The sequence below is a fragment of the Leguminivora glycinivorella genome, chromosome Z (assembly GCF_023078275.1).
Source record: "Leguminivora glycinivorella isolate SPB_JAAS2020 chromosome Z, LegGlyc_1.1, whole genome shotgun sequence".
NCBI classification, from domain to species: Eukaryota; Metazoa; Arthropoda; class Insecta; order Lepidoptera; family Tortricidae; genus Leguminivora; species Leguminivora glycinivorella.
In genome coordinates, this window is record NC_062998.1 from 3,010,334 (window position 1) to 3,037,948 (window position 27,615).

The 27,615-nt window shown below is 38.7% G+C and overlaps 1 protein-coding gene across 2 annotated transcripts in view; it reads right to left on the bottom strand.

The window, feature by feature from the left end:
* The window catches only part of LOC125241512 (protein FAM102A), a 189,490-nt gene that overhangs the window by 74,180 nt on the left and 87,695 nt on the right, over nt 1–27,615 (bottom strand). For both annotated transcript variants that reach the window (XM_048150033.1, XM_048150032.1), the window contains exon 2: nt 17,538–17,746. In XM_048150033.1, coding sequence (XP_048005990.1) covers nt 17,538–17,683 — 146 coding nt within the window. In that variant the 5' untranslated portion in view covers nt 17,684–17,746. The remainder of the gene's footprint in view (nt 1–17,537; nt 17,747–27,615) is intronic.

Consider the following 27,615-nt stretch of genomic DNA (forward strand, 5'->3'; position numbering starts at 1 on the left):
AGGTAAACTTGACTTATCTTAGTCTCCTGTTAAATTCTATGAATATAATGGAGTATCCTATTCTGAGGTCGAATTTGAAATTTTCTTAGTAGCTTCTAATTCCTTTATTTACAGCGATTGAAAAATATTATAGATACCACAATTTATCTCTATAATTGGCAAAACAAATAGCGAAGATTCTTTCATTTTAGTACTGCCGGTCTGTTACTACTACAAGAGTTAAACGGTAAAAGGAGCACCATTTCCATATAATCGTCGCCAAAGAACGTCTCGTTGATTTACTACGGGCATTAGGTGGGCCGGCGACAGGCCGTACTTTTTGGAACGCTGTCAGAAATTTTAAAAAGTGTTTTTAATTTCACGTCTGGCGCGGGCAGTGGCGGATTTGATATTAGACCCCGTAAACCAGAGACTGTTTAGGGCTGCCTGATAGGGAAGGCAGTCTATATGATGGGTGCAGAAACAGGGGCAACTAGTTTTTTTAGGACAGGGTTTAGGGCCAAGACATAGGGCAAATCATTTTTTGGACACACGGATGTGAAAAAGTTATGATTATATTTTCTTGTGCAAGACTTCGAAGATTAGAGAGCAGTGGGACTCGACTCGAGCTAAAGGCCCTATACCATCTGCAGTTATAAACTACAATTTCGTCAGAGAATTGTTGATCTGCAGAGAGTGTGGTCAAAGATTCAATGCAAAAATAGGCTACAACAGCCTCCTGAGCTCACGACCAACGCTCTCACTAGGTAGTGCAAACCCAGTCACCGAGGTAGAATCGAAAAGGAAACTAGCCTTTCCTATACTTAATAAAATATTTTATGCAGTGCACGAAATAAAGCACCACAAAATTAGAAGAAATATATCGACAGTAGTTGTGTTTAAACATAATTTTTATTTAATAAGTCAAAGAGAAAGATATAAAGTAAATGAATTGACCGCGATGTTACTCTTCAGTATTTCATAGTAATTCCATATTAGCAAATCGTTTTGACAGTTCTTAAAAAGAAGCTGATTTGACTAGTAGGAAACTAGCCTATTCAGTCGGGACGGGATGATGATGATAATATTTTCCTAGCCAGGAAACAACTGATAAACGAGTAAAAAGGACGCCATTTCTATGTAACACGTCGCAAACGAACGCGTGGTTGATTTACCGACCCATTGGGTGCGCGGGCGCCGGTCGGCCGCGCGCGATAATTGCGTGGAAAGTGAAACTACGCGAAAGATACTTGACGGAACGTCAACTTGAACACTATTTTTGAGGTTTAGGTCTGTAGTATCTCAGTCGCATTGGTCGTAAGAGTGAGAGATGTGGCTGCATACTCCCGAGATTTTTTATTTTTTTTTTAAATTGGTACCCATATTACTTTTTTTATAGTCGCAGCGCAAACTACTTGTACCTATTAGGATTTCAGGACCGAGATGAATGAGATGATGCATTGAACAAACTGCCTTCAAGACTTATTTACACGGTGCGAGAACTCGCATGCGAGTTTCATTACATTGCGGTTTTTGACCGGTGTGCTGAATTGTATGTACTTAACAACGTAACTTAAATCCGTGCCTATGCCGTCTAAATCAGCCTTAAGCATCAATGCTATAATTAGAGTGCATGTATAATATACCTATTATTTGTTTAATATGTAATGCATAATAATAATGCGTGCATTCATGTCATGCGCACATTAACCACCAAAACGAGTTCCGTACTACAGGTTGTCCGCTATGTCGTTAAAAATGATGCACTCGCTTTCAAATAAGTACATATTATATTATATCCAGATCGCTCATAAAAAGATATCTTCATGTAATTGAGATGCTACTACTCAAATGCGTCAAGTAGGCGCTAAAATAAAACAAAGTTTACACGAAGAACCGAAACGCGATAGGCTTGGTGTCCTTAAGACGTCCTAGGTCTCTTCGATGTATCAGATCAGATAAATGTACCTATGGATTACATTAGAACAAATCTTCTAGTTCTCAAACCTTTTATGTCCCATAACGTGCCGTATGATGACCCGTATCCAATTCCATACCCTGTCATACGAGTACGTGGACGTCACTATTACAGTCTCCACCACGCTCGGTCAATACTTTGGCTCACAGAACTAAATCAAGATAGAAGGAAAAAGTGTATCTACTTCGCGTGCGGAAAAGTTAAATAGCGAGCAACATTGTTCGCCGCGCAAGTCAGTCTGCTCCCGACCGCTGCCCGCGAGTGACATACAGTGAAAAATACAAAATGGGTCGGTATTCGATAATTAACTGTTCAAACACCACCAATAAAAGCAAGGTGTTTCCTATCATCGGTAAGTACCATTTGTCCTAAAATATTTTTTTCTCAAACATGCAATGAAATATTGTCTTTACGTTCCTTAAAATGGGCTCGGAACTATCGCTTTTTGGGCGCAACAACTCGAGAGGACTGTAAAGGGATTTCATATTATTTTTTAGGCCTAGGCCTGCAAAGTAACTTTTTTAAGTAAGCTGTCAGTGCTGTCATGTCATTTTTTTTTTAATTTTTGTGTGACCTGGATACTTGTCACACTTGACGTTTGAGTGTATTCCAATTTGGTTTCAAAATGGATCCTAGCGTATCGTTCACAAACAATGTATTGTAATGTAATTTTAGAATAAGCTTTTTATCGTTGACGTTTGCACTTGAAATTCGTTTAATTACTAGTATTCATATGTCTATTTGTATTTTGTCACTTAATAAATAAAATATTGTCCTTTAGAGCATTTTTTTTTATTTCATTGTATGTTTGAGAAAAGCACTATACATGCCTCGGCGTGAAAACGGATTCCCGGCCTCGTATCCCTATCCGGCCTCGCTCGCACGCTCGCTCAGCCGTATATACCCACTTGGCCGGAAATCCTCATTTTCCCGGCCTCTGATGTAATGTACTATTTCTCAAACATGCAATGAAATATTGTCTTTACGTTCCTTAAAATGGGCTGGGAAGTATCGCTTTTTGGGCGCAACAACTCGAGAGGACTGTAAAGGGATTTCATATTATTTTTTAGGCCTAGGCCTGCAAAGTAACTTTTTTAAGTAAGCTGTCAGTAGTGTCAGTACTGTCATGTCACTTTTTTTTAAATTTTTGTGTGACCTGGATACTTGTCACACTTGACGTTTGAGTGTATTTGTATTTTGTCACTTAATAAATAAAATATTGTCCTTTAGAGCATTTTTTTTATTTCATTGTATGTTTGAGAAAAGCACTATACATGCCTCGGCGTGAAAACGGATTCCCGGCCTCGTATCCCTATCCGGCCTCGCTCGCACGCTCGCTCGGCCGTATATACCCACTTGGCCGGAAATCCTCATTTTCCCGGCCTCTGATGTAATGTACTATTATTAAATAAAAAACACGATTTTCCTATTTTTATCATTAAAACATTAGCTGACGTACGGCCGTCAAACTAGTTTTCCATTGCGGCTTTAATTTGACGAGTCCGACAAGCGATATAAAAATAGGCTATTCAAACTGTCGAGACAAAGTGAAGGTAGATTTGTTATTTTGTCCGTCGAACTCACGTCGAACTTAAGAATAGTGGTGCACCACGGAACTATATCGTCATGTATGCTGCGATTTCCTTATTCGATTTAAATCGATTTTGCGAAGCAGTGGAAATTATAATTATGTTTTTATATTGTTATGAAACTATACATATAAAGTACGAGTGAAAAGTAAATTTAACTTTAAAATAGGTTACAGTTACGGTATTAACGTTGAATTTGTGGTCGGCAGAAAAACAAATATAAACATATTACGCTCTATATTTATTATGAATAAAAATAACTCTAAAAATGTGTTAATGGTTAATTATATTTATATATTACTAAAATTGTAACAAATAACATGAGGATAATGCTGTGAGTACATGGTCGATTTTCTTAAAAATATTACGAAATATTAACTAGTATTAATACCTACCTACTAAAATCTTTGTTCCTGGCCTTAGGCAAATTATATACCTACTAGTGAATTGTTTGTCATCACACGAATACAGGTATATACTTACTTCATTTCACAACGAAGATGAACATCCGATATTTTTAACTTCGGCGGGCATCCCGCAAGCAACCTCCACAATCGATCGAATAGGTTACGCGGCGACAACGTTCCCATCACTAAAGTAAATTTGTAACTACGAGCCCCAATGCAAATGATATCGTCTAGTCACACTTCAACGTGCGATATTTATTTCCGAAACTGGTATTTAAACCCAGATTGACTTTGATGATAAATGGAATACACGACACACTAAGCCATTAAAACTAGTTTAATCTTGCGCCGTACAAAATGCCCTAATGTTATATGTTTTAATATAATCATATCATAAAAATAACATATCTAAAGCAAAAAAATACGCCTAGTTCATATTTGAGGCATAATAGGTCGTCTATTTTAAATAAAAATAGTTTAGTAAGATTAATATTATACAATAATATTTTAAATTGAATTAATAATATTATAAGTCGTCTGATATGATATACGGCTACATAAAAAGGTAAATTCTGTAAAAAATATAATTATTCTACAACATTTTTATACCAAAATAGCAAGAGGTAAGTCGGTGCCTGAATCAGTGAGGAAAATTATAATTTCCAGTAACAATAGCGGCAAATCTACGTTCCAAAATATCCAAAGACCTTTTTTGCCAAGATCTACGGCGCATACAATCATCCAGCATCAACTAAAACACGGAACCGTCTCCTGTTTAAATAAATCTGGCCGTCGAAGAATAACTGCCAAAGAGAAAACAGGATTTTGAGGAGCATCATCAGGAAAAATCGTCATGCAAGAGCAGGAGAACTTACCTAACTATGGCATGACGCGATCAAAATAAACATTTCAGTCGATACCTGAAAGACAGTAATGAAAATAATGGGCTTCGGTTTTCACACCGCTAAACAGAAACCATTACTTACTCAAAAGCAGAAAACTAACAGGTTGAAATTTGCACAAAAGTACAGAAACTGGACTGCCGATCAGTGGCGAAAAATAATATGGAGCGACAAATCCAAATTTGAGGTCATAGTTGGCGATGAACGAAGTAAAGTCATTCAAGATAAAGGAGATGCATTTCACAAAGACTGTCTTGAACGCAAGGTGTAGTTTCCAGCATCTTTAAATGATTTGGGGCTGTATGTCGGCACAGGGTGTGGGATGTCTGCAATTTATAGATGGAACCGTCAATGCAGAGAAATACAAAAGCATCTTGGAATAGAGTTCACTACCGTCTATAAGAAAGTTCAAGTATATAAATGGATTTACTTTTCAACGAGATGGTGCCTTATGTCATACTGGCAAGACAACGATGGAGTGGCTGAAACAAAAACAAATTCCTACCATATCATGGCCATCCAGCAGTCCAGACTTGTCTCCCATAAAAACTTTGTAGTGGTAAATGAAGAAAAAGTTGCGAAAAGATCCTTCTAAATCCAAAGCTGATTTTAAGGAGAAACTTGTGGGTGTCTGGAATGGAATAACCCCTGAGGAGTATAGACAGTTGGTAGATACAATGCCGCTCAGAATTAAGGCCGTTTTAGATGCAAAAGGTGACGCCACCAAGTGGTAGTTGTTCTTTTCTGCATCGGCTACGCTGAAGACGAACATTTTTGCGAGTGTTACATTTGGTGAAATTATGTTTTTTTGTTTACTAGTGAGGAAAATTGTTAATTTATGTTTTGAATAAATAAAATATGCATTATAAGCTCTCTTGTTTTTATGTTACATGTTCTACTAATCATCTAATTCATCCTGAATTTTGAGGTCGACGTTAGGACATAATATTTTTTTCATACTAGACGATATCATTTGCATTGGGGCTCGTATACATATAAGTCCGGTGCGGATCGCTCCGCGCAGTCGGTCTGCGAGACACTAAAAAAAGCCTTTATCTGGTGGTGATCTTACGGATGACCTTAGAACAACTCTAACCCCCAACCTTGTTTACGTCCCATAAGGAATGCCCACATTAATATGACTCCGTGGCACGTTGCCATATCACACATGACGTGCGCTCACGCCCTGACTCGGAACAGCTGACAGTTGTCGACGTCATCATTGTTCTCTGTCACGCTTTGGGAATAGACAAAGATGGGCGATGATGGGTAGACGCTTACGCAGTAAAGTAACAGAAATCATTGTGTTTATTGTATGTCGTATCATCATCAGTAGAGTGGGTGTAAGTTTGTTACTGCCATCAATGTCACGATATTTTATCCTGTAACTTAGCTAGCAGCCGCACCACTAGTGGACTCTGTCTTGAAGTTAACGAAAAAATACAAAGTTTTGGACTAAAATACACACAAATAGCCATAGTCAATACCTGTGATGATCTATTGAGAACGTCCGACCAGAAGGCCCAGGTACCGTTGGGTTGGATCGATGAGGTCGAGTAGATCGCAGATCGACTGAGGGGCATCCGATCGCATAGGATAGAAGCGAATGGCGGAGTCTAGTTTCAGAGGCCAAGATCCACTTCGGGTCGCTGAGCGCAGTAAGTAAGCCACATATTTTGGATACGAATGCGGAACGTCCATCTGTTCAAACAACAAATCTTAAAATCTGTCAAAATGAATTTAAAAAACTCCCATCAAATCCATCCGCCATCACCATTTAAAATAGCACATAAAAATAAATAGAACACGAATCCAGCTACGATATTTTGGCTCCGCCGGCCGCTTATTATTAGACGCATATTTACGTCCGCGTGTTTACACGTCAGGGCGTCACTGTCACGGTTTTTGTTTCCGTCGATGTTTATCGGAGTCGTGTGACGTTGACAGCGAAAGGGGATTCTTCATTGTGCAGTTGGCAACATTGTCAATAACACGGGCGAATCGTTCTAGAGCGTTTTGTAAAGAAAATGTTAATATTGATTTTCACAAATACTGCATGGACTTATTTGAGCTCATTTTACTCGGGACAGATTCTATTTTTTTATTCGGCATAAAAAAAATGTCAAAGTTTGTTACATTATGTTACCAAAAACTTTGAAGTTTTTTCACTGTGTGACTCAGAGGAAACTGCAATTTCTATAAAATTTTCTGGGTTTTTTTATCATTGAATCTGCTGGTGATTTTCAGCTTTCAGAATCTGTGAGAAACAATCACTCAAAAGTACCTTATCGGGATATGTATGAATTCCAGAAGACTTCATACTTATTAAGATTTTTAAGATACTTACTATCTTTTTATCTTACCTAGATATATTTGACATTATAAATTCCTTTCTGTAGGTACACCTCGCTTGCACTAAGTCAAACTCAGGTGTCAATTGTCAGTTACTTAGGTATGATAGGAACACAGGCAACGGTATATACCCTACCCTAGCTTGAAGCATACTATCTGTTACCATCGGAAAGCCTAGACGCTTGTTAAACTAGAAGATTGGATTTACCTATAAGCTGCGCATGTTTGCTGAGTATCTAGTTTTAGTCAAGATAAGGGATGAGGCTTGAGTTTCAAACTATTCTCCGAATATTCTGGGAATTACTAATTTTTACCATATTTCACAACATACCATATGTATAACGTCATACGTTAACTGAGCTTTTCTATCTGTTTCATTTCGTATATCTCTCATATATTATAGCCATAATGGCTATAATAGGTCTTCTCTTTAAAGGGTATAGCCGGATAACCATAGTGAAACTGCCCTAAGCGAAAAAACTGATTTCCTTTTACTGGGTTGTATACCTATGTATATGTAGTGCTTTCACCAAATATCAGGCCTCAAATGTATTAGATTTAAAAAAAATGCAAAAAAAGTATTATGTCCAATAAAACACTGGTAAATTGTAAATAACATTTAATATGCTAGGGAGCACATATCGACACGACTTACATAGGAATATAAGTGAAGTACCTTCAGTTACTTTTTATCATAGAAAGTAAAAGAGACTACCCACAACATTACACATATATGACATATCTCCCCCCTAAGTAAGTGTACAAGTAAGTAACAAAATAACAAAAATAGATTTGACCTAAATAGACAATCAAACTTCACACTATATTAAATTAATCATTTTTCTCGATCTCCGGTAACACTATATTAAACCGATCATTGTTTTTGATTAGTTGTTACTTTTCCCTGGTCTATCGTAAGGAGCCTTAGAATGTGATCTAGCTTTCTTATTGACTTTCCCTACAGATTGGCTTGTTTCCACTGGCGGTATTCCCAGCATAGCAGCCCATTGATCAGAGCTGGGTATTTCAATAATTGTCTCATCCTGATTATTAGAATCACTTAAATCCTCCTTATCGATACCTTTGTCCTCATAATCTTCATATGGTGTACCTTCTCCCCTTATTATTTCTTCTTCTGGTAAAGCTCTGTCAGTTACACTAGAGTCTTGTACTGTAGTTTTAATCAGTTGATCAATGTGTCTATTAACTAATGAACCATCCGTAGCTTCAACTTGGTAGCTCGATGGTCCACCTTTACTAACTACTCTTCCTGGTAACCATTTAGCGCCTTTTCCATAATTTCTGTACATAACGTTTTGGCCGATATTAGTCTCCTTCGTTTCACGTGTGCATTTCGATCAATTTGTTGTTCTACTTTATTATTAGCTATGTTATTGGGGTGAATCACGTCCAACAATGTACGTAATCTCCTGTTCATCAGTAGTTCAGCAGGGCTTTTGTTTGTTGCCGAGCAAGGAGTGGATCTCAAACATAGGAGCATGTTAGTTATCAACACGTCCCACGGTAAGTTGTTCATTTTCCTCAATTTGTTTTTTACCGTCTGAACCATCCTCTCTGCTAAACCATTTGTGGCAGGATGATAAGGCGCAGTCTTAGCATGTTTTATTTTATTAGCGTGAAGAAATTGCTCCATTTCCACCGATGTAAACGCTGTGCCGTTGTCGGACACAATAGTTTCACATAAACCATGAGTTGCGAACAACCCACGCAAGTGTTTTATGACTGTAGCCGAGCTTGTGTTGGGGACTATGAACACTTCAGGCCATCTAGAATAAGAGTCCACCACTATCAGAAAAACTTTTCCTTGGAAGGGGCCCGCAAAGTCCACGTGTATTCTAGACCACGGCCTTGTAGGCGTAACCCATTCGTGACTGGTTTTAGGTGGCATGTGCCGATGTTCCAAGCATATGGAACAGTTTCCAATAAGCTTTTCAATTTCTTCATTGAGTTGCGGCCACCAAACATAACTCCTTGCCAGAGCTTTTGTTTGCACGATGCCATTGTGAGTACTATGAAGTACTTGTAGTGTTGCTTTACGCAATGACGGAGGAATCACCACTCGACAGCCTAGTAGTATACAGTCCTCCTGTAGAGATAATTCCGTACGATGAAGCCAATACGGCCGTAACTCGTTGTTGGTTATTTTAGCAGGCCAGCCTCGGTATATGTAATTCATGACTGCTGCCAACGTAGTATCTTTTTTTGTTTCCTTCGCTATCTGATCAGCATCAAAAGGAAAGTCTTCCGGTGTGTCTGCTATAAGTAAAATCTCGCTGAGATGTTGTTCTGTTTCGTCAGGCACCGGCTGTGGCCATCTACTTAGTCCATCAGCGTGTCCGATCTGGGGCCCTGGCTTGTAAATTATTTCATAACTGTGTGCGGTCAAAGCAAGGGCTATTCTCGTTAGTCGCGGTGATATCATACCCGGCATTGGCTTTTTCGGATCAAAAATGCCAAGCAACGGCTTGTGATCTGTCACAATTGTAAAAGAACGACCAATCAAATAATTGTGGAACTTCTGAATGCCAAACATGATCGCTGCCGCCTCTTTGTCGAGTTGAGAATAACGCCTTTCGTGAATATGTAGCGTCCGCGAGCTCATGGCTATAGGGCGCTCCTGACCGTCGTCCATCACATGCGCTAGTACTGCGCCCACGCCATATTCCGAGCTGTCACATGTCAATAATAAGCGTCTGTGCAAATCATAATGAACTAGAGTCATATCAAATGTCAGAAGATTTTTTGCTTTATCGAATGCCGCTTGTTCGGTATCTGTCCATTTCCACGCTTGAGTTTTGTCTAGCAACCGATGAAGAGGCTCAAGCGTCGTCGCTTTATGTGGTATAAACCTCTCGTAAAAATTGTAAAGGCCAAGAAAAGCTTGTAGTTCATGTACATTTTGCGGTTCTGGTGTGTTCACAATAGCTTCCACTTTACTTGGCGCCGGGTGGATACCTTGAGCATCAATGACGTATCCGAGGAATTCAACCTTTTGTCTGGCTAACTTACATTTGTTGCGGTTCAGCCGAAGTCCAGCTTTACCAATACGAGCGAGCACCTCATCCAGACGTTGCCACATTTCGGAGAGGGTGCGACCGGCTATGATGATGTCGTCTATGAGGACAGCCACCCCTGGATTCCAGCTAACAATGACGTCATTAAACGCTGAAAAATACCCGGGCTCGCCTTGACTCCAAATGCTAGGCGATGAACCGAGTACAAACCTTTGCATGTATTCAGAGTAAGTAATTTAGCCGTCGCGTCGTCCACAGTTACCTGTGTGTATGCCCGATTCAAGTCTAGTGTTGAAAAGTACTTGCCTCCTGCGATGGTGGCAAAAACTTCATTAGCGGTCGGCATCGGATAGGTATCCGATTCTGTAGCTTGATTTACCGTGCTGCGATAGTCCCCGCACAATCGAATGTCCCCAGACTTTTTATAATGGGTACGACTGGTGTCGCCCACTCAGAAAAAGATACCGGGCGAAGTACCTCTTCCTGAACCAATCTATCAATTTCTTTCTCAACTCTATCTTTGATAGCGTATGGTACCGGTCTCGCTTTAATGTATTTAGGCGTCGCGCCCGGTTTCACGTGAATGGTCATCGGTTGCCCTCGGTAAGTGCCTAATCCGTCTTTAAAAACTTCACTATGTCTCGCATTGATCGAATCTGTATTATGATCGATGTCTACGTTTAATACATTGTCAAGTTTTAGTGAAAAGTTAAGCGGTGCAAACCAATCACGGCCTATAAGGTTAGGACCGTTACCCTTAGCGACAAAAATACTTAAGTCACGATCAATGTTCTTATACTGCACACGAAGAGTAGCCTGTCCGAGCAGGTCGAGGGGCGCTCGCGTCCAGGTGCGCAGCGCCATCGGCGGCGCCCCCAGCGGCGGCCGCGCCAGCGCGCGCCACGTGCGCACGTTCAGCAGCGAGTAGGCCGCGCCCGAGTCCACTTGCATGTGTTGCTGCACGCCGTTCAGCGTCACCACCACGTCGAACGGCGGTACGCGATTGTCTGCAGCCAAGTCCACATTGTAGATACCTCCGATGTACTCATCTGAATTTTCTTCCGTGTGTGTATAGTTAACTGTCCTGTTACCACCTTTTTTCTTAGCGAGACATATTTTTTCCAGATGTCCCTTCTTTTGCAATAACGGCAGATTGCATTAGCAAAACGACATTGTCCTCCGTGATTATCTCCACATCTGTAGCACAACCTGGTGCTTGTACCGCCGGAAATGCGCTTGGAATGTACCGCGTTGACGTCCATGGGCTCCGGCGCAGTGGACGCCGCCGCCGAGTCGCTGGCGCCAGGCGTCACGCTCGCTGATGTGGAATCTTCGGCAACGGAGCTACCTGTCACGATCATACGAACATCTTTCTCCGCACTCTCGGATGAAAGTATCGCATCAACCACGTCTTTGTAATTTAGATTATTCTTTTTTAATAGTTCATATTGCAATTTATGATCGTTCATACCACACACGAGACGGTCGCGTAACATCCGTTCCAAGTCAGTGAAATTACAAAACGAACCAATCTTCCTCAAAGCCGTAATATATTCCGACGCTTTTTCGCCTTGTTTTTGGTCTCGCTTGTAAAACTTATATGACATTGATATTTCATTAGGCTTCGGACTGTAATGATTAGTTAGTATAGTCACAATGTCACTGAATGTCACATCACTTGATTTTTTGGGAGTTATTAACGCCAAACATGTTTCAAACACTTGTGAGCCACAAACTGTAAAGAAATTGGCCTTTTTTGCACTGTCCGTCTCAACACCATTGGCTTCAAAACAATAGTTTAACCTATCCAGGTAATTTTCCCAACAGTCTGTTTTAGGGTTAAACTCATGAAATTTCACTGATTGTTTTGACATCTTGATAACATCACATTCACTTTACGTACGTCGCCACTATTATGTCCAATAAAACACTGGTAAATTGTAAATAACATTTAATATGCTAGGGAGCACATATCGACACGACTTACATAGGAATATAAGTGAAGTACCTTCAGTTACTTTTTATCATAGAAAGTAAAAGAGACTACCCACAACATTACACATATATGACAAAAAGGAAAAACATTTTTATTTTATTTTAGCCAAAGTACTTATCCGATTTCTTTGTAATTTAGATATGTTGTATATACAACTAAGGTCAATTTCTAAAAAAAAATTATTGCATTATGTCATGAAAAAAAATTGAGTTGAAAATTTAAAAAAAAAGAAAAATAATACTTGCGAGATAGCGACAGTTACCAAATTTACATATTTTATGTATAATTTAATAATGTTCAACATATATTTTTCTCAAAAATAAAAATCGGGATTAACAGTGTGAAAAAATCGGATTTGTGACATCCCATACATTGTTTTGAAAAACGGCCCCTACGCTACCGTTATCTTTAGCGGTCGGGAGTTTTATTTCACTAACGTCGTTTAGGAAAAAACTCAAGTAAACGCATTTATACCCATTTCGATAATTAGCACTCAGTACTATTCGTGCCTATTTGCCCGTTCCCGCTTTTTATTTTTTTTAATCATTCGAATGCCGTACGCCCAGCCGCATACAGCCAAGGAGTTTATGGTTCGCTCTCAGTTTAATTACTCGCGTTCTAAATTCAAAATACGTTGGGAATAAATAGTATATTATATAACGGTAACGTTATGAAGGCTATAAAAGTTGAGTACCGCGGTTAGGCCACGAAGGCTTGCCGAGTGGCCTAAGTAAGGTACGAGACTTTTATAGCCTTCATAATGTTACGATTGTATACTATACTTTTTCTACGACAGCCACATACATACCTATTCGAGAATAATAAAATGGGTTAGTTACTTACTTCATGTAATGAATGGGAATATTTGTGTGGATCGTCGTAGCATTGAGTATTCTGTCCACAATGTTGATGGCGAGAACTTGTTGCACAATTCTTCAAAATATGCCAACAACGCCGTTTCAGAGAAAGTTGAAACATTTTTTTGCAATTTCCATGTCAAAACAATCATAACATTTTTGGTACGCTTTATCTGACTTTTCATGTAACAAATTGTCAGTCACTTTGAGCGCCCATAGCCTTGATTTCTTCGGAAGTGCATTTTTCACCAGAATCACTCATAATTACTTATGTTTTTGCACAATAACGTCGAATTAAAACGAACTACACACCACCGAAATAGTTCAAATAGTTTCGTGATAAGTTTACAAATGTCAAACATACCATAGACAAGAGAAATAGAAAATAAGCCGGTTTTCAATTACGAAAAATGTGGTTGCGTTCAAGAATATTTAAATGTCGAATGTAAAATTATTGGATAAACTTATGATTTTTACCTTTGTTTTGCAATATCTAATATGTAAAACGCATTTAAGTTTATTTTTTCATCTTGATTTAAATTATGAACCTAAATATTATATTATTTATTAAAAGTTACTTATTACTGTAAATGAAAACATACCTGATAAATGGAAGTTGTGCTTTTAAAAAAAAAATTAACAGAACTCCTATATTCATATGATTACTGCTAGCAGTAATCCTATGAACCTATAGACAAATAGACTTTCTCATCGTTACTCAAATGAACTTAATTTGGATACCGCTGACAATAATCTAATTGACAGATTTAAGTGCTGGAGTAGAAAAACGTTCTAGTGGAATCACGTACAAGTTATTTTGAATGAAAACAATGTATGGGATGTCACAAATCCGATTTTTTCACACTGTTAATCCCGATTTTTATTTTTGAAAAAAATATATGTTAAACATTATTAAATTATACATAAAATATGTAAATTTGGTAACTGTCGCTACCTCGCAAGTATTATTTTTCTTTTTTTTTTTAATTTTCAACTCAATTTTTTTCATTTATTTTTTCATGACAACGCAATATTTTTTTTTTTTAGAAATTGACCTTAATTGTATATACAACATATCCAAATTACAAAGAAATCGGATAAGTACTTTGGCTATAATAAAAAAAAAATGTTTTTCCTTTTTTTGCATTTTTTTTAAATCTAATACATTTGAGGCTGATATTTGGTGAAAGCACTACATATACATAGGTATACAATCCAGTAAAAGGAAATCAGTTTTTTCGCTTAGGGCAGTTTCACTATGGTTATCCGGCTATACCCATAACCGGGTTCCTAAACACGATTTTATTTTATAGATGACTTTTCAATAATTGACAAGTCGCTAACGCTTTTTGGGTGTGATTTTTAAGTGGACGGAGCGAAGTCACTAAGCGTAATTCGATTTTCATCATCGTACAATCACCTGCAGTAAATTAATTAATATTGAATCTGACACAATTTTATTTGTAATGTTATAAGGTGCATAACACATTGGATCAGATCCGTACCTACGTCATAAAACTCATAAAATTCATAATTGTTACGACGCTATTATAACAGCCACACCCCGCTCAAAGTTCCGAACGATGGCGATGTGCGAATGGGCTGTATTAGTTCCAGTTTCGCCGGATTTACTTAAAACACACAATTCTCGTAGAATCGGACGAAATAAAAATCTGGCAAAATCGGCAAATCGAGAACTAACCATCACCACTAAACCACCCTTGCATGGTGTTTCTGACTCTGTACAGAGGACTCTTACGGCAAACTCTATTTAACGAAATACATAGTCTCAATTTGGTCACTGGTCAGTTACATCCTTACCTTACTTGTGAACGAGGCGGACAAGAATGCCTACTCGTAATCAGTGAGGAATTAAGTCGTTAATCGTTCGTCTGGTGGTTAGAGATAAAGACGGGCATCGTTAACGCTATATCGATCGAATTGTCCATGGAAGGTCCGAGAAGAACTTTGCTATGGTTGCCGTAGGTCAGGATGATCTGATAGATTTTTCTTTTCCCTCTCCAATTCTTTGGAGACTTCGACTTTTTGCCTGACTTGTTGGTTATGATTTTGGCAGAACTCCATATTATCAACTTGCAATGTTCTTACTTAAATAAGGACGTACTTACGTCATCTCTGACTATTACTGAGCGAGTCATTTGGATAGTTCCCGATGTTTAAAGATCTTAAGCGTAACTTAAGTGAGCCCACAGTTAGCCGTGTTTAGTGCTCCATATTAAACTTTTTTCACGGAGCAATCGGTGAATTTGTGGGGTATCACTTTCGTATAGCAATTCGGTTTAATGCATTGTGCTCAGAGACTGTTCGGCGTTGATACTTAATATTAAGAAAAGTTATTATAGCAACTTGCCTTTCGACCACTCAACAAGTCTAATCTCTAATTACTTATTTTTTTAATGTCTACATGCCCAATAGGTATTAAATTGTTATACAAAATGTACTGAGGAGGCGTTTAGAATTACACTGAAGCGGCGTGGCGCGGACGCCCGTTGCGCGCCCCGAGACACGCGACGCTCTGGTGTGGCCGGTCACTTACGTCGCGCGCCAAGGCGTAGGTAATAAATTTGACTGCTAAGCCTGGGTTTGAATCCCGGTAAGGCCATTTTTTCTGTGATGAGCACAGATGTTTGTTCCTGTCCCTTCGCGCGATATACGCGATTGCAACGGTAGCTCATTTATATTCATACACTGCTTCTTGCTCGGAACCGCGTCCTCGGCAATTAACATGGCGATTGGCGAGTGACGACACAGTCACATCACGCTTACGTCGCGCGCCCGAGCCGTAGTGCCATGATCTGAGGGCTACCGCGAACCACGCCTCCCTATCACAGTTACGAATTTATTTCGCAATTTGAAGTATGTATACAGAGCGAGAACCAACCCTTGAAGACCCTTCTGGACTTTACCGGCAAAGATGGTCATCATTATTATCAAAAATCAACAACCAAAATTAAAAATGTATGATGAAGTCGTTGAAACTAATGAACATTTTCCATTTGTTACCTATTTAAATTTCGATTCACGATTTAAGACGCTGAGTGGTCTAGCAAGAGAAGAGATTAAAAAGAAAAGTTTACTCGCGGTTTTCTTGATATCTCTAATGCACTAAACCTAGAGATTTCATTCAACACGTTATATTAACTATTTAACATTTTAAATTGGCTTAGTATGCCTTTTTAACAAGGAAATATTGACGCTGAGTAACAGTGTTACTTATCGACCCAGAAATAGGCAAATAATTGTCAGTGTCAATGTGACTGTGGTGAAATTGCTCACTGAACACATCTTTGATATTCAGGATGACGGCATTGACGGCCCAAAATCACTTGGCAAACATAAGACCAAGGTGCCCGATGAACCCGTGTTTGAAGGCGATAAATTCATGAGATTCGGCCGTCAAGGTGAACTGTGTACCTATAAGTCGTCTAGACGTTTCATTAATTCAGCTGGTTATCTGCCGTGTTGGGGTGAAGTTAAAATCAACCATGGAATAACTCTCCCCGGAGAGGGGACTCCACCAATTATTGGAGGGTAGGAATAATCACAGTAGAAATTATCAATTTCAGGAATGCTTGATAGTTAATTTACTTGGTTTTGATAGGGTATATTAACGAATCATAATTCTTCATAAACAAATTGAAATGTCTAATACTCGTACACTTAAATCACAAATCAAACTTTAAAATGAAGTAGCGCATTCGCAAAGCCATTGAAATTCATCTCGCAGCGGACAAAACTTTATAATATTCAAAGTTCATACATACGTACGAGTACGGACCGAGAACTGGCAAACGAGGATTATGTCTAACTAGAATCGATGTATGAATCAATTCAACTGAACGGTCAAATACCGCAGTCGAAGCTCGTTTGCAAGTTCTCGAACCACATACAATGTTCCATATACAGCGTCAATATTTTCTAGAGGCCCACAGATTGCTAGTTCGCTGGACGATATCAGCCAGTCAATGCCATTCATTGACTGGCTGAATAAAGGTAATTATAACTGGTGCCGTAGCCGAATGGCATTTCTGCGACGCGAAACGAAAACGAAACGCCGCGAAAGGTAGTCTGGCTCTGTCGCGCCAATATGCAAGAGCGATATAGATAGATATCTACGAGGGTTTCGTTTCGTGAGCGTTTGTGCCATTCGGCTACGTACCTTGGTCATCTGTGTGGCTCTTTACACAGTCATAAAGCTACGTCGGAAACAGATGCCTCAATCTCACTGTCCAAGTCCCTAGGCCACGCGGTCCCGGTAGGCCTAAGAAGCGCTGTCTGGACGTCGTGACAGCGTACGTACATGCATGAGAACAATCTCACACCTAAGGATGCCGAAGACCGGATGGAGAAGACAGCAGGAAAGCGGACCCTGGCGCTAGGCCGGGAAAACGCTGTTGAAGTAGAAGAGAGCTAACACTTACCGGCTGGAATGATCTTGGAAGTTTCCTCCATCGAGCAGCCGGACCTTCGCGAACAGCACGGCTGAGACGAAAGGCACCTCAGTTAGCTCCTCGAGGCAGCACTGGACGCCGAACTTGTACCGTTTCTTCTTGGTCATGAATGCCATTACTGCGTCGATTGCTTGCCGGGTGGTGACATGTGTTCACGTGCTTGGCATCGTGGATGAGATCTGGAAGAGAGGGTGTTGATTTAGTGAAGAAACTTAGGCAAAAATTCTACTGGAATTAGTCATATCATACGAGTAATGCATGTTTGTTACTAAGGCACTGGTCCCACTAAAAGCAAGTATGCTATGAGCTATAATCGCGTCTCTTTTATTTACACGGGAGCTTATATCTTTTCAGGTTCTTTTCTACAGATAGTCTAGAGCTTACTCGCTTTTGGTGGGACTATTATTTATTTATTTATTATTTATTTATTATACTCAGAATTACAAAACATAACTTAAATACAATGCTCCACAAAACTACAATTAGTTTGACTGTGGAGTCGTTTCAGTCTCTTTTATACAGTTTTCTTATTAAATATAATTAAATATACAAATTAATATATATAACTTCTAAACATGTTATGTACTCAGTTTGAAGTAGGCAGGATCGCTTATTATAGAGTATCCAAGAGATGTTTTTTTAAGAGCCTTTTAAAAGTACTTTTTTTGGATTCCAGTACTATATCCCCGGGCAAAGAGTTCAAGAGATAAGGTATTCGTTTTTGAAGCGTTCTGTCGCCATAATAATTTGACACTCTGGGTACTACATATTTGCATATACTACATATTTGCCTAAACGCAGAGAAGCGGATGTTTCATAAATAAATTCAACGGTTTTGAACCATTGGCTCTTTAATTACTCGCTTTTTGCGTGACTGTGGCACCGCCCTAGTGTATGAAGGATATTGCAGTGACAATTGGCAATGTCGAATTGGCGTGTTGGTAAAAGCAAAGGTCTGTCGAGGGAAAAGTGCGCTGATTCTAACAAATATGTCACGGTATCCTATGGAATGACACATGAGTGCTAAGCGGCAGGTGTGAACGAATTCTATACTGCATAAGATTGAATTGAGATAAGCCCACTAAATGAGGGCAACACCACCAATCGTGCACCTTGTGAATATTACAATTGGCAGCTGTCAAATAATATAGAAATGCCGTCTCATGATATTTCCTCAACGTCAAATTACTTCTCGTACGATCATAGAAGTGGAATGAGTACGCACATCCAGAGCATCATATGCATTCTGAATCCCAAAACATGTAGGTCAAACCGCAAGCTAGACAAGCTGTACAACCTGGAGGTCGTGTCACGCCACGCGCTAACAATAGACCGTGAGGTGCTCGCGAAAAGCCTGAAGTAGGGGAGCCGAATTTAAGGTCAGGTACGGAATATAGGTCATAGAGAATGGGTGCCCTTAAATAGTGGGTTTAAGGCCATGATTGACGCGAAACGAAACCTAATCGTAGAAAATGGACCTAAATCATACTGCTAAATCTGGGTAAAAACTTCTTCATTTTCTGTATAAACTGATGAGAAAATTGCATTTTATCCACAAGGGTGCAGACTAAATGACCTTTAAATTATGATTTTGAATTATAAATGTTTAATAGATTTCATTTAGCTTGATCTTTTAAGATAGTATTTTCCTCGTGTTGGTGTGGTGAAAAATTTGTGTTTCATTCGGTGGCAAAATTTGTTTAACCTTCGTGCCTTGCAACCGCTATACGCTCGCGATCCAATACTGGAATCTTTCGCTTGCTCGCCTGCTCGGGTATCAATATTGGCACGTGCGGTTAAACAAATTTGCCCCTTTGTAAAACAAACAACAATATTATTACCTGCGCGCAGTCAGTGCTGGTATTTTCCAGAATGCCGAGAAAAAGTAATTACATTACAATGAATTAATCCTGCACTCGTACGTCTTCATGCAATTTCAGATGCATCGCAAACGAACAATGCCCGTCCCACGTATAAAAATGCGGAGCGGAGGTAGGTATAGTTGAGAGAATCTCTGTTGAGATCTCGCTGGGAATTTAAATTCATATTTGTTCCTGTAGGATTTTATTGCTAGATTTTATAAAATCTGTGCAATGTTTGCTTATTTTAAATCTAATATAGGAATTCATGATTTGTAAGTTTACGTTGTTATAAATATTGCTGTTTATTGAAATTGAAAATCTTTATTTCAGGTCTATCGACCCATATTCTGTTAGTAATACATTTAGCTTAAACTAGGTTATTTATTGTAGATTAGGCACATACAATTTTACACTAGAATACAATAGGATTATTATAAAAAAAGAATAAAACGCTTTTTTCATTTTTAAATAAAATTAATATTTTTAAAAACTTAAAACATTTCGGTTCCGATAAAATGCTGAATAAAATGCGTATTATGCTGAACCGATTTTCATATTTGTTCTAGGTATAGTTTGAGTGAGACCCAAGAATGACATATACGAGTAGGTATGTTACTCACTAAGTCACTACATTAGAACCAACAAAAACTACATACATTTTCCCAAGAGGTAGGGTAGATAGAGGTTCTTAACGAATCTATATTGGCCGTGAAAAGCCAAGTATGCAGATAGCTTGTTACTTGCGAATAATTAATTCTTTTATAGGAATAAACCAGGGGCCTAGCTTCAAGGTGAGAGTTCTGGCGGAGGGCCAACATTCCAAAACTCACGTCTGTTTTTGCTGATAGGCTGATATGGGATAGTTATAGACGTCTGCTCCGTCAAGGCTGGCGGGTAACCGTAAACTGTATTGCAAACAACGTTACGCGTTCTACGGGTTGTAATTTTTGGCAATGTACTGACAACAAAAAAAGTGCTAACACTATACTATTATGAATATTATCATGACGAGATGACAGCAGATTATACACATCATCATCATCATTTCAGCCATTAATCGCCCACTGCTGATCATAGGCCTCCCTTCGTGTACGCCACTTATCCCGGTCCTGCAGATTATAATACATATTAAATTATGTATATAAGTACATCTGCTTCTTGTACATTTTGCGATATTAATAAACATTAAAGCAAATAATGACAAACACAGGAAATAAATAAATTAATAATGACTATGTTATCACCGAATAATAAACATTTTTAACTAAGATTTCAATCAAATAATATTACGTGTACTATTTACGACGATTTCATATTAGTCACAATAGTTATTTTTTAAATAAGTTAATATAATACTTACATATTTCGAACTGCTTTCTTAGCTTAATGTCTTAAATGTTACACTGGGCTATTAAACTATCTAATCTGTTATGATCATGAACTTCATGAATTTTATGAAAGAGTCATATGTATATTCCTTCGGGTATCCCAAATTTCTTAAAAATGTTTGTTTTTAAACTTTCGTAAGTAGAATGCATAACGCAATGAATCCAATGGCACCAGTCCAAATTGCCGACAATTATGTAACCCCTCACCCCTCTCCAAATGCCAGGGGTCGCGCGCACGGGCCTTGAAACAAATTTCGAACACGGATTTTGGCAGTTTTCTCATTCACACGTATGACATTGTACTTCTATTTTTCTTACGGGACGTTTGCCTTTATTTTCTTACGATGGCATTACGAAAAAGGTACCCCACCTCATTTATAGAATTTTAGGTAGGTATAGCTCTATCCTCCTCAGTCCTCGTGTACAAATTTTTGTACAGATTCCAAAACTTATTTTGAACATTTATTGAGTAACAAAAGGTACCAAACTCAAAAACAAAACTAACGCTTCCAGGACTAAGGAGGGTATAGGTTAAAGCATGAGAAGTTGCGGCGCGTTGAATCGATTTCCCATACAAATTTCACGTTTAATCTACTAAGTTGTCGGGCTAGGATATAGACGCAGCGATACGCAACCGGAGTGTTTACTTTTTCTTTTTTATAAATACTGTTCGTGAATGAGATTTGTTTTAAGGATCATATTTAAAATTCACACGTAAAAGGATTTAGCATTATAATCTTCAGGAAAATCTAACTTTGACAATCATCAAACTGTTGTAATAGATCTACATATATATACGCTTGAAACGCCCCTTTACGTCATGATCAAGTATACCGATTACACCGATCTTATTGCTTGTGAATATTTGCATTGTCCTTAGACCTTACAGTAACTTACACGGTACCCCCCTTCTGAAAAGAATAATTAGCACAAAACGTGTGAGGCTGACACGTTTTGACTTTTGTTACTAGGTAAATAGTGAGAGATTTTTTTTAATACATAAATGGGCTTACTCCTGGCCACAGACTAGCCAAAGGCAAAGACGTGGCCTACGATGGAGTGAGCTCGCCCCGAAGAAGCCTGTTCGTGTTCACCCTAGATTTGAAGGTTGATTTTGTTGCATTTGGCTACGTGTACAGGCACCTCATCAATGTCGATCTCAAACACCTCAGTCTGTGAGAGAATACGGCACACAGGAGCTAACTTTGTCATGCAAATCAGTCTCATATTGACATTATTGACCCCAATAGCGTGCGATAGAGATTGATGGCTAAATGTGTTGCAAATTTATAGATGCCGGGCGTCACTTTGCAATTTGCCCTATTGAGGGCCGGTTGGATCTAAGAGCTGATACTCTCCAATCTCCTGCAATCTAACTGCAACATACAAGTTGTAGTTGTGTTGCAGTGCGTCCGTAGGTATTGGCCCTATGTAAATCTGAATGTAAAGAACTGAACGACTCAGCTCGTTAAAATATGGGTTGGGTGCACCCAAGTTTCGATCCCGGGAGGCATCGGCAAAAACACAATTCTATGTGGGTCAGCAAAAGTACCGTACTTTTTTTTTCAGTATTTTGAGAGCCATCAATTTCGGTTTCTGTTTCGTGCTAAACCAGACCAATACCGAACGTTCAAATTCGGCTTTTGGTAAAATACTGTAGGTATTGAATTTTCGATCAGATATTTAGTTAAAAGTTTTGTGTGCGATAGTTGCCGCCAGCAACTAATATCACGATGATTAGATTGTCAATACATAGTTCGTATTAGTCTTCAATCCCGAGATCGCAGGTTCGAATCTCAGCACGTACCAATGAGTTTTACAGAACTCACATGTACGAAAAGCTTTAATTCCCTTAAAGCACTCTTTGATTTGAATCGAAACAATATCGACTCATTGTTTTGATAACACTTTTACAGCACAACGGCTTTTATTTAAAATTAAATAAGTAATTAAGGCCTGACTCGTAACGGATTTGTCAAATTCAAAACTGTTTTAACGGTACCAGAGCCGGCCGAATCAAAGTATGTTTTTCTATAATGTGTTTAAAATGTATTTAAAATTTATTATTTATTAGTAAATTCATCATTCTCCATTTCTCCTCGCTCATGTTGTAAGTTTTGTTGTATGCCCTCCATCGTACATCCGACAGTGTTTTTCGACACATTCTTAGTTTTAGTCCTATCAAGGACTATCTTTTTTTAAATATTTTGGTGGCTTATGGTTGGTGTCATTTAAATGAATGAATTTCTTAGACACTCCATCCTATTCCGGTTAATAGGTGAATACTATGGGACTTCGTTAAATTAAGTTTTTTACCCGATTTGAAGAGCGTTGGCTTTAGCAGGCTGCTGGCTTCATAGCTGTGGTGGATGATATCCAGCTATTGTCAGAATAAAGTTGAAAGATCATATTATTAAATAAAATCTGCGAACAGCTTCGTTCAGCAGTTTTTGTTGTAGATTTTTTATCGAAAAGTGGTTACTTTGCTTTAAATGCTTAGTAACGGACACTGCATCGACTGAATTCCTAGTAAAGTGGATATTTGGAGACTCATCTACATTATCATTGTTTCATAGGAATCGTAAAGAAATTGCCTTTCAGATAAGGTATAATGTTGGTTGCCTGGTAGTGTTGAAAATGATTTAAATGCAAGTTTCGTCAACAGGAATCAAGTTTTTGACAGCAATTTGTCGCCGAATTATTTTCAGCGATCACTTTAATTTTATCTATCTAGTTAGTTGAGAATTGCTTTTAAACATGATTCTAACATAATAATTTTGTGAATCTGGCAATTTGAATGGTGTAATCTAAATATATAAAAGAAGAAGCTGACTGACTGACTGACATATCAACGCACAGCCGAAACCGCTGGTCCTAGAGATTTCAAATTTGGCACGTAGGTTCCTTGTATAGTGTAGAGGAGCACTAAGAAAGGATTTTCCAAAATTCACCTCCTAAGGGGGTCGAATGGGGGTTCAAAGTTTGTATGGGAAAACAAGATTAGTTTGACTATTTTATTCGAAACTTCACAGGAAGATTCCTTAAGACATATGACTGAATACGTGTTTCAGGTTTTTTGAAAATTTAACCTCTAAAAGGGTGAAAAGGGGGTGATAAAGTCAAAAAATCAATATGGGTATCGTTTTTATGGTTTATCGCGTCGTTGATCACGATAAATACAACGTTTTTAACATCTAACGAGGCGGAAGTGAAATACCTTCTCCCCTGTTGTGGTGCAATAGGGTTTAAATATAAAAAAAATATATAAAAGAAGATATTGACTGACTGACTGACATATCAACGCACAGCCGAACCCGCTGGTCCTAGAGATGTCAAATTTGGCACGTAGGTTTTTTATATAGTGTAGAGGAGCACTAAGAAAGGATTTTTCAAAATTCGCCTCCTAAGGGGGTCAAATGGGGGTTCAAAGTTTGTATGGGGAAACAATGTTAGTTTCACTGTTTTATTCGAAACTTCACAGGAGGGATCCTAAAAACATATGACTAAAGACGTATTTCAGGTTTTTTGAAAATTTAACCCCTAAAAGGGTGAAAAGGGGGTGATAAAGTAAAAAAAAACAATATGGGTATCGTTTTTATGATTAATCGGGTCGCTATCACGATAAATACAACGTTTTTAAAATCTAACGAGGCGGAAGTGAAATATCTCCCCTGTTATAGTGCAATGGGGTTTAAATATCAAAAAATATATAAAAGAAGAAACTGACTGACTGACTAACTGACATATCAACACACAGCCGAAATTTGGCACATAGGTTCCTTATATGGCGTAGAGGAGCACTAAGAAAGGATTTGTCAAAATTCTCCTCTTAAAAGGGTGAAATGGGGGTTCAAAGTTTGTATGGGGACACAAGATTAGTTTGACTATTTTATTCGAAACTTCACAGGAGGATTCCTAAAGACATATGTCTAAATACATGTTTCAGGTTTTTTGAAAATTTGACCCCTAAGGGGTGCAAAGGGGGTAAAGTCAAAAACACAATATGCGTATCGTTTTTATGGTTTATCGGGTCGCTGATCACGATAAATACAACGATTTTAAAATCTAATGAGGTGGAAAAGACATTTTCTCCCCTGTTGTTGAGCAACGGGGTTAAAATATCCAAAATAGCCATAAGTATAGGTTTAGTTTTTATCTTTACTTCTGGTTCAAGAGATTTCAGATTGACACGGAAGTTCCTTAGAGGAGCACTAAGAAAGGATTTTTCAAAGTTCACCTCCTAGCATGATAATTTGACAGGGGCAAGGACAGGGACAGGGACAGGGACAGGGACAGGGTCAGGGACAGAGACAGGATAGGGATAGGGATAGGGATAGGGATAGGGGTAGGGGTAGGGGTAGGGGTAGGGCTAGGGCTAGGGCTAGGGCTAGGGCTAGGGGTAGGGGTAGGGGTAGGGGTAGGGGTAGGGGTAGGGGTAGGGGTAGGGATAGGGATAGGGATAGGGACGGGGACAGGGACGGGACGGGGACGGGGTCGGGGACAAGGATAGAGATAGGGCCGGGGATAAGAATAGGGATTGGGGTCGGAATAATCGGTCGGCAATCGATATCTAGGCAGTGTAAAATGCAGGTGGCTCAGTGGGAAGGGATTAGTAAGTAGGCATCGGCGAATATCCTGCATCCGTAATAACTATTACATTCAATGTGCTGTAAGAAGATCGTTGTTTGCTTGCCTTTCATATGTTTACGTTTGCAATAAGTATAAGCAAAATGGAAAAAATTGTAAGCGATAATGCAAGGAAGTACTTTTTACCCTACCGACCGATTTGTATGAAGTTTCCCCAGTATAAATATTTATATAGGTAAAAGACATACATATTCGTACCTGACGCTGTGGTCGCTGTGTAACAATTCTACAATCATTGCAAGAATTTCTTTTAAAACAATAGTAATATGTGTAACGTACAGTCAGCCAAAAAGCAGTGTAAGGTTCTTGGCTGACCGTACAGCAAATAGATCAGTTACAAATTTACAATGGCCCCCCAGTCGAGAATTGCCCCGCTTTACCTTAATCGAAATAATCGCGGACAGATGTACCTACAAAGAAACCTACGGATCCAAATGAAAATCTTATTTTTTGTAAACGTTTCAATAAGAATACTTTTATTACGCGGGCGAAGCCGCGGGTAAAAGCTAGTGTATATATAAAGTAAGCTAGAAATTATACAAGAAAAAGCACTCTGAATTTGACAAATCCGTTACGAATCAGGCCTTATAAACAGTAATCAGAGCCCTGCATACAAATGTTATCAAAGGTTGACGCATACATGCGCGCTATGTTTAGTAAAATTCGCAAAGGATGGGGGCGTAATCGTACAGGGTTACCAATTTTGCAGCAGCGTAGCAACCTAGCAACTCATTAGCGAATGAAATATTTGTAAGTTACAGAAAGTTACAGATTGAAAGAGCAATTGAGACTTTTAAAATTCGATTCCTTCAAAGTAAACCTTTAAAGGATCTCCTGTGAGTTAGTCTGGCTGTCTGCCTCATAGCATTTGCTCCGATACTTTGCATGTTAAATTGTGTCTTGTTATTTAATGCATGTTAATTATGAGATGTAATGTTTTGAAAAGAAGTGGCCCGCCGAGTTTCTTGCCGGTCCCGTAGTGGATACCCCCGACCAACTGAGGGGGGACTGAAATCTTCTCGAGGCTGAGGCGAAGGGTTAGAGCCGGCGTAGCTTTATTTGACGTTCTTTTGCGCATTGTAATATGCCTACTTGAAAAATAAATATTTCATTTTCATTACTCATCGATATGCCAATCAAATATGTAATCGATTTTTCGAAAATTAATTTCCAGCAGACCCGATACTCCCGAGTTTACGCATTCCCAGATGTGCATACACCGATACAAACGAGAAAGCTCTAATCAAGATAAAAATAATAGGCTGTCCACGTTTTTTTTTGATCCACTATACCTTGCTGATTACCCACGAGTGGCAACCCTAGCAAGCATGAGTCAAGCCTGAACGCCGGCAGCATGTCAATGTGGGCCGTAGTCGTATACTACACAATCTACACATCCATATCAGATATCAGTATATTCACTATACACGAATACTATTAATACTAATATAAATAATATTCAATGTCATGTGAGAAAAAGGTCGCCCATTAAAGAGACCCCCTTCTTTTTTGGTTCACTGAAATATCCAAGTATAAATAAAAGCAGGAAATTTAATTACTGCATGAATCACTACCTAAATATTTTAAAATTCAATGTCTGATAATAGTCAGAGAATTTTCTATAAAGTGAAGCCTTTTACTCCTCTCCTGCAAATTTCTGCCACATTGCCATTTTTCAACGCTATTTGTTTCATGCTAAAAATTTCAGTCAAAACATGCAATTACGCCCACTTTCATGAAATCCCGCATATGCTCTAAGAAATCCTTTTATCCCTTTGAGGGCTTAATAGGGATCATCCACATATTACGTCACAGCAAATTTCAGGTTTTTGGACCCCTCCCCCCTCCTATGTCACGCTTTTTTGTATCCCTTTAACTGGGATTGTCACATTTAGTATGACCCCCCCCTTACACTGTGACGTAATATATGGATGACGCCAATTACCTGACACCGCCCCCTGATAGAAGCTAAACAATGGATTAACGAGTAACTTGATCCGCCCTTGTAGACTAAAAGATTTATTTATAAAAGTGCAAAGTATTGAAAGGAGTAAATTATAGGGGGTAAGCTAATGATGGCAATAAATACATACAATAATAAAGGTAACATGGTCCACTTTGAGGGCACACCGCAAACATCAAACCTCGCTA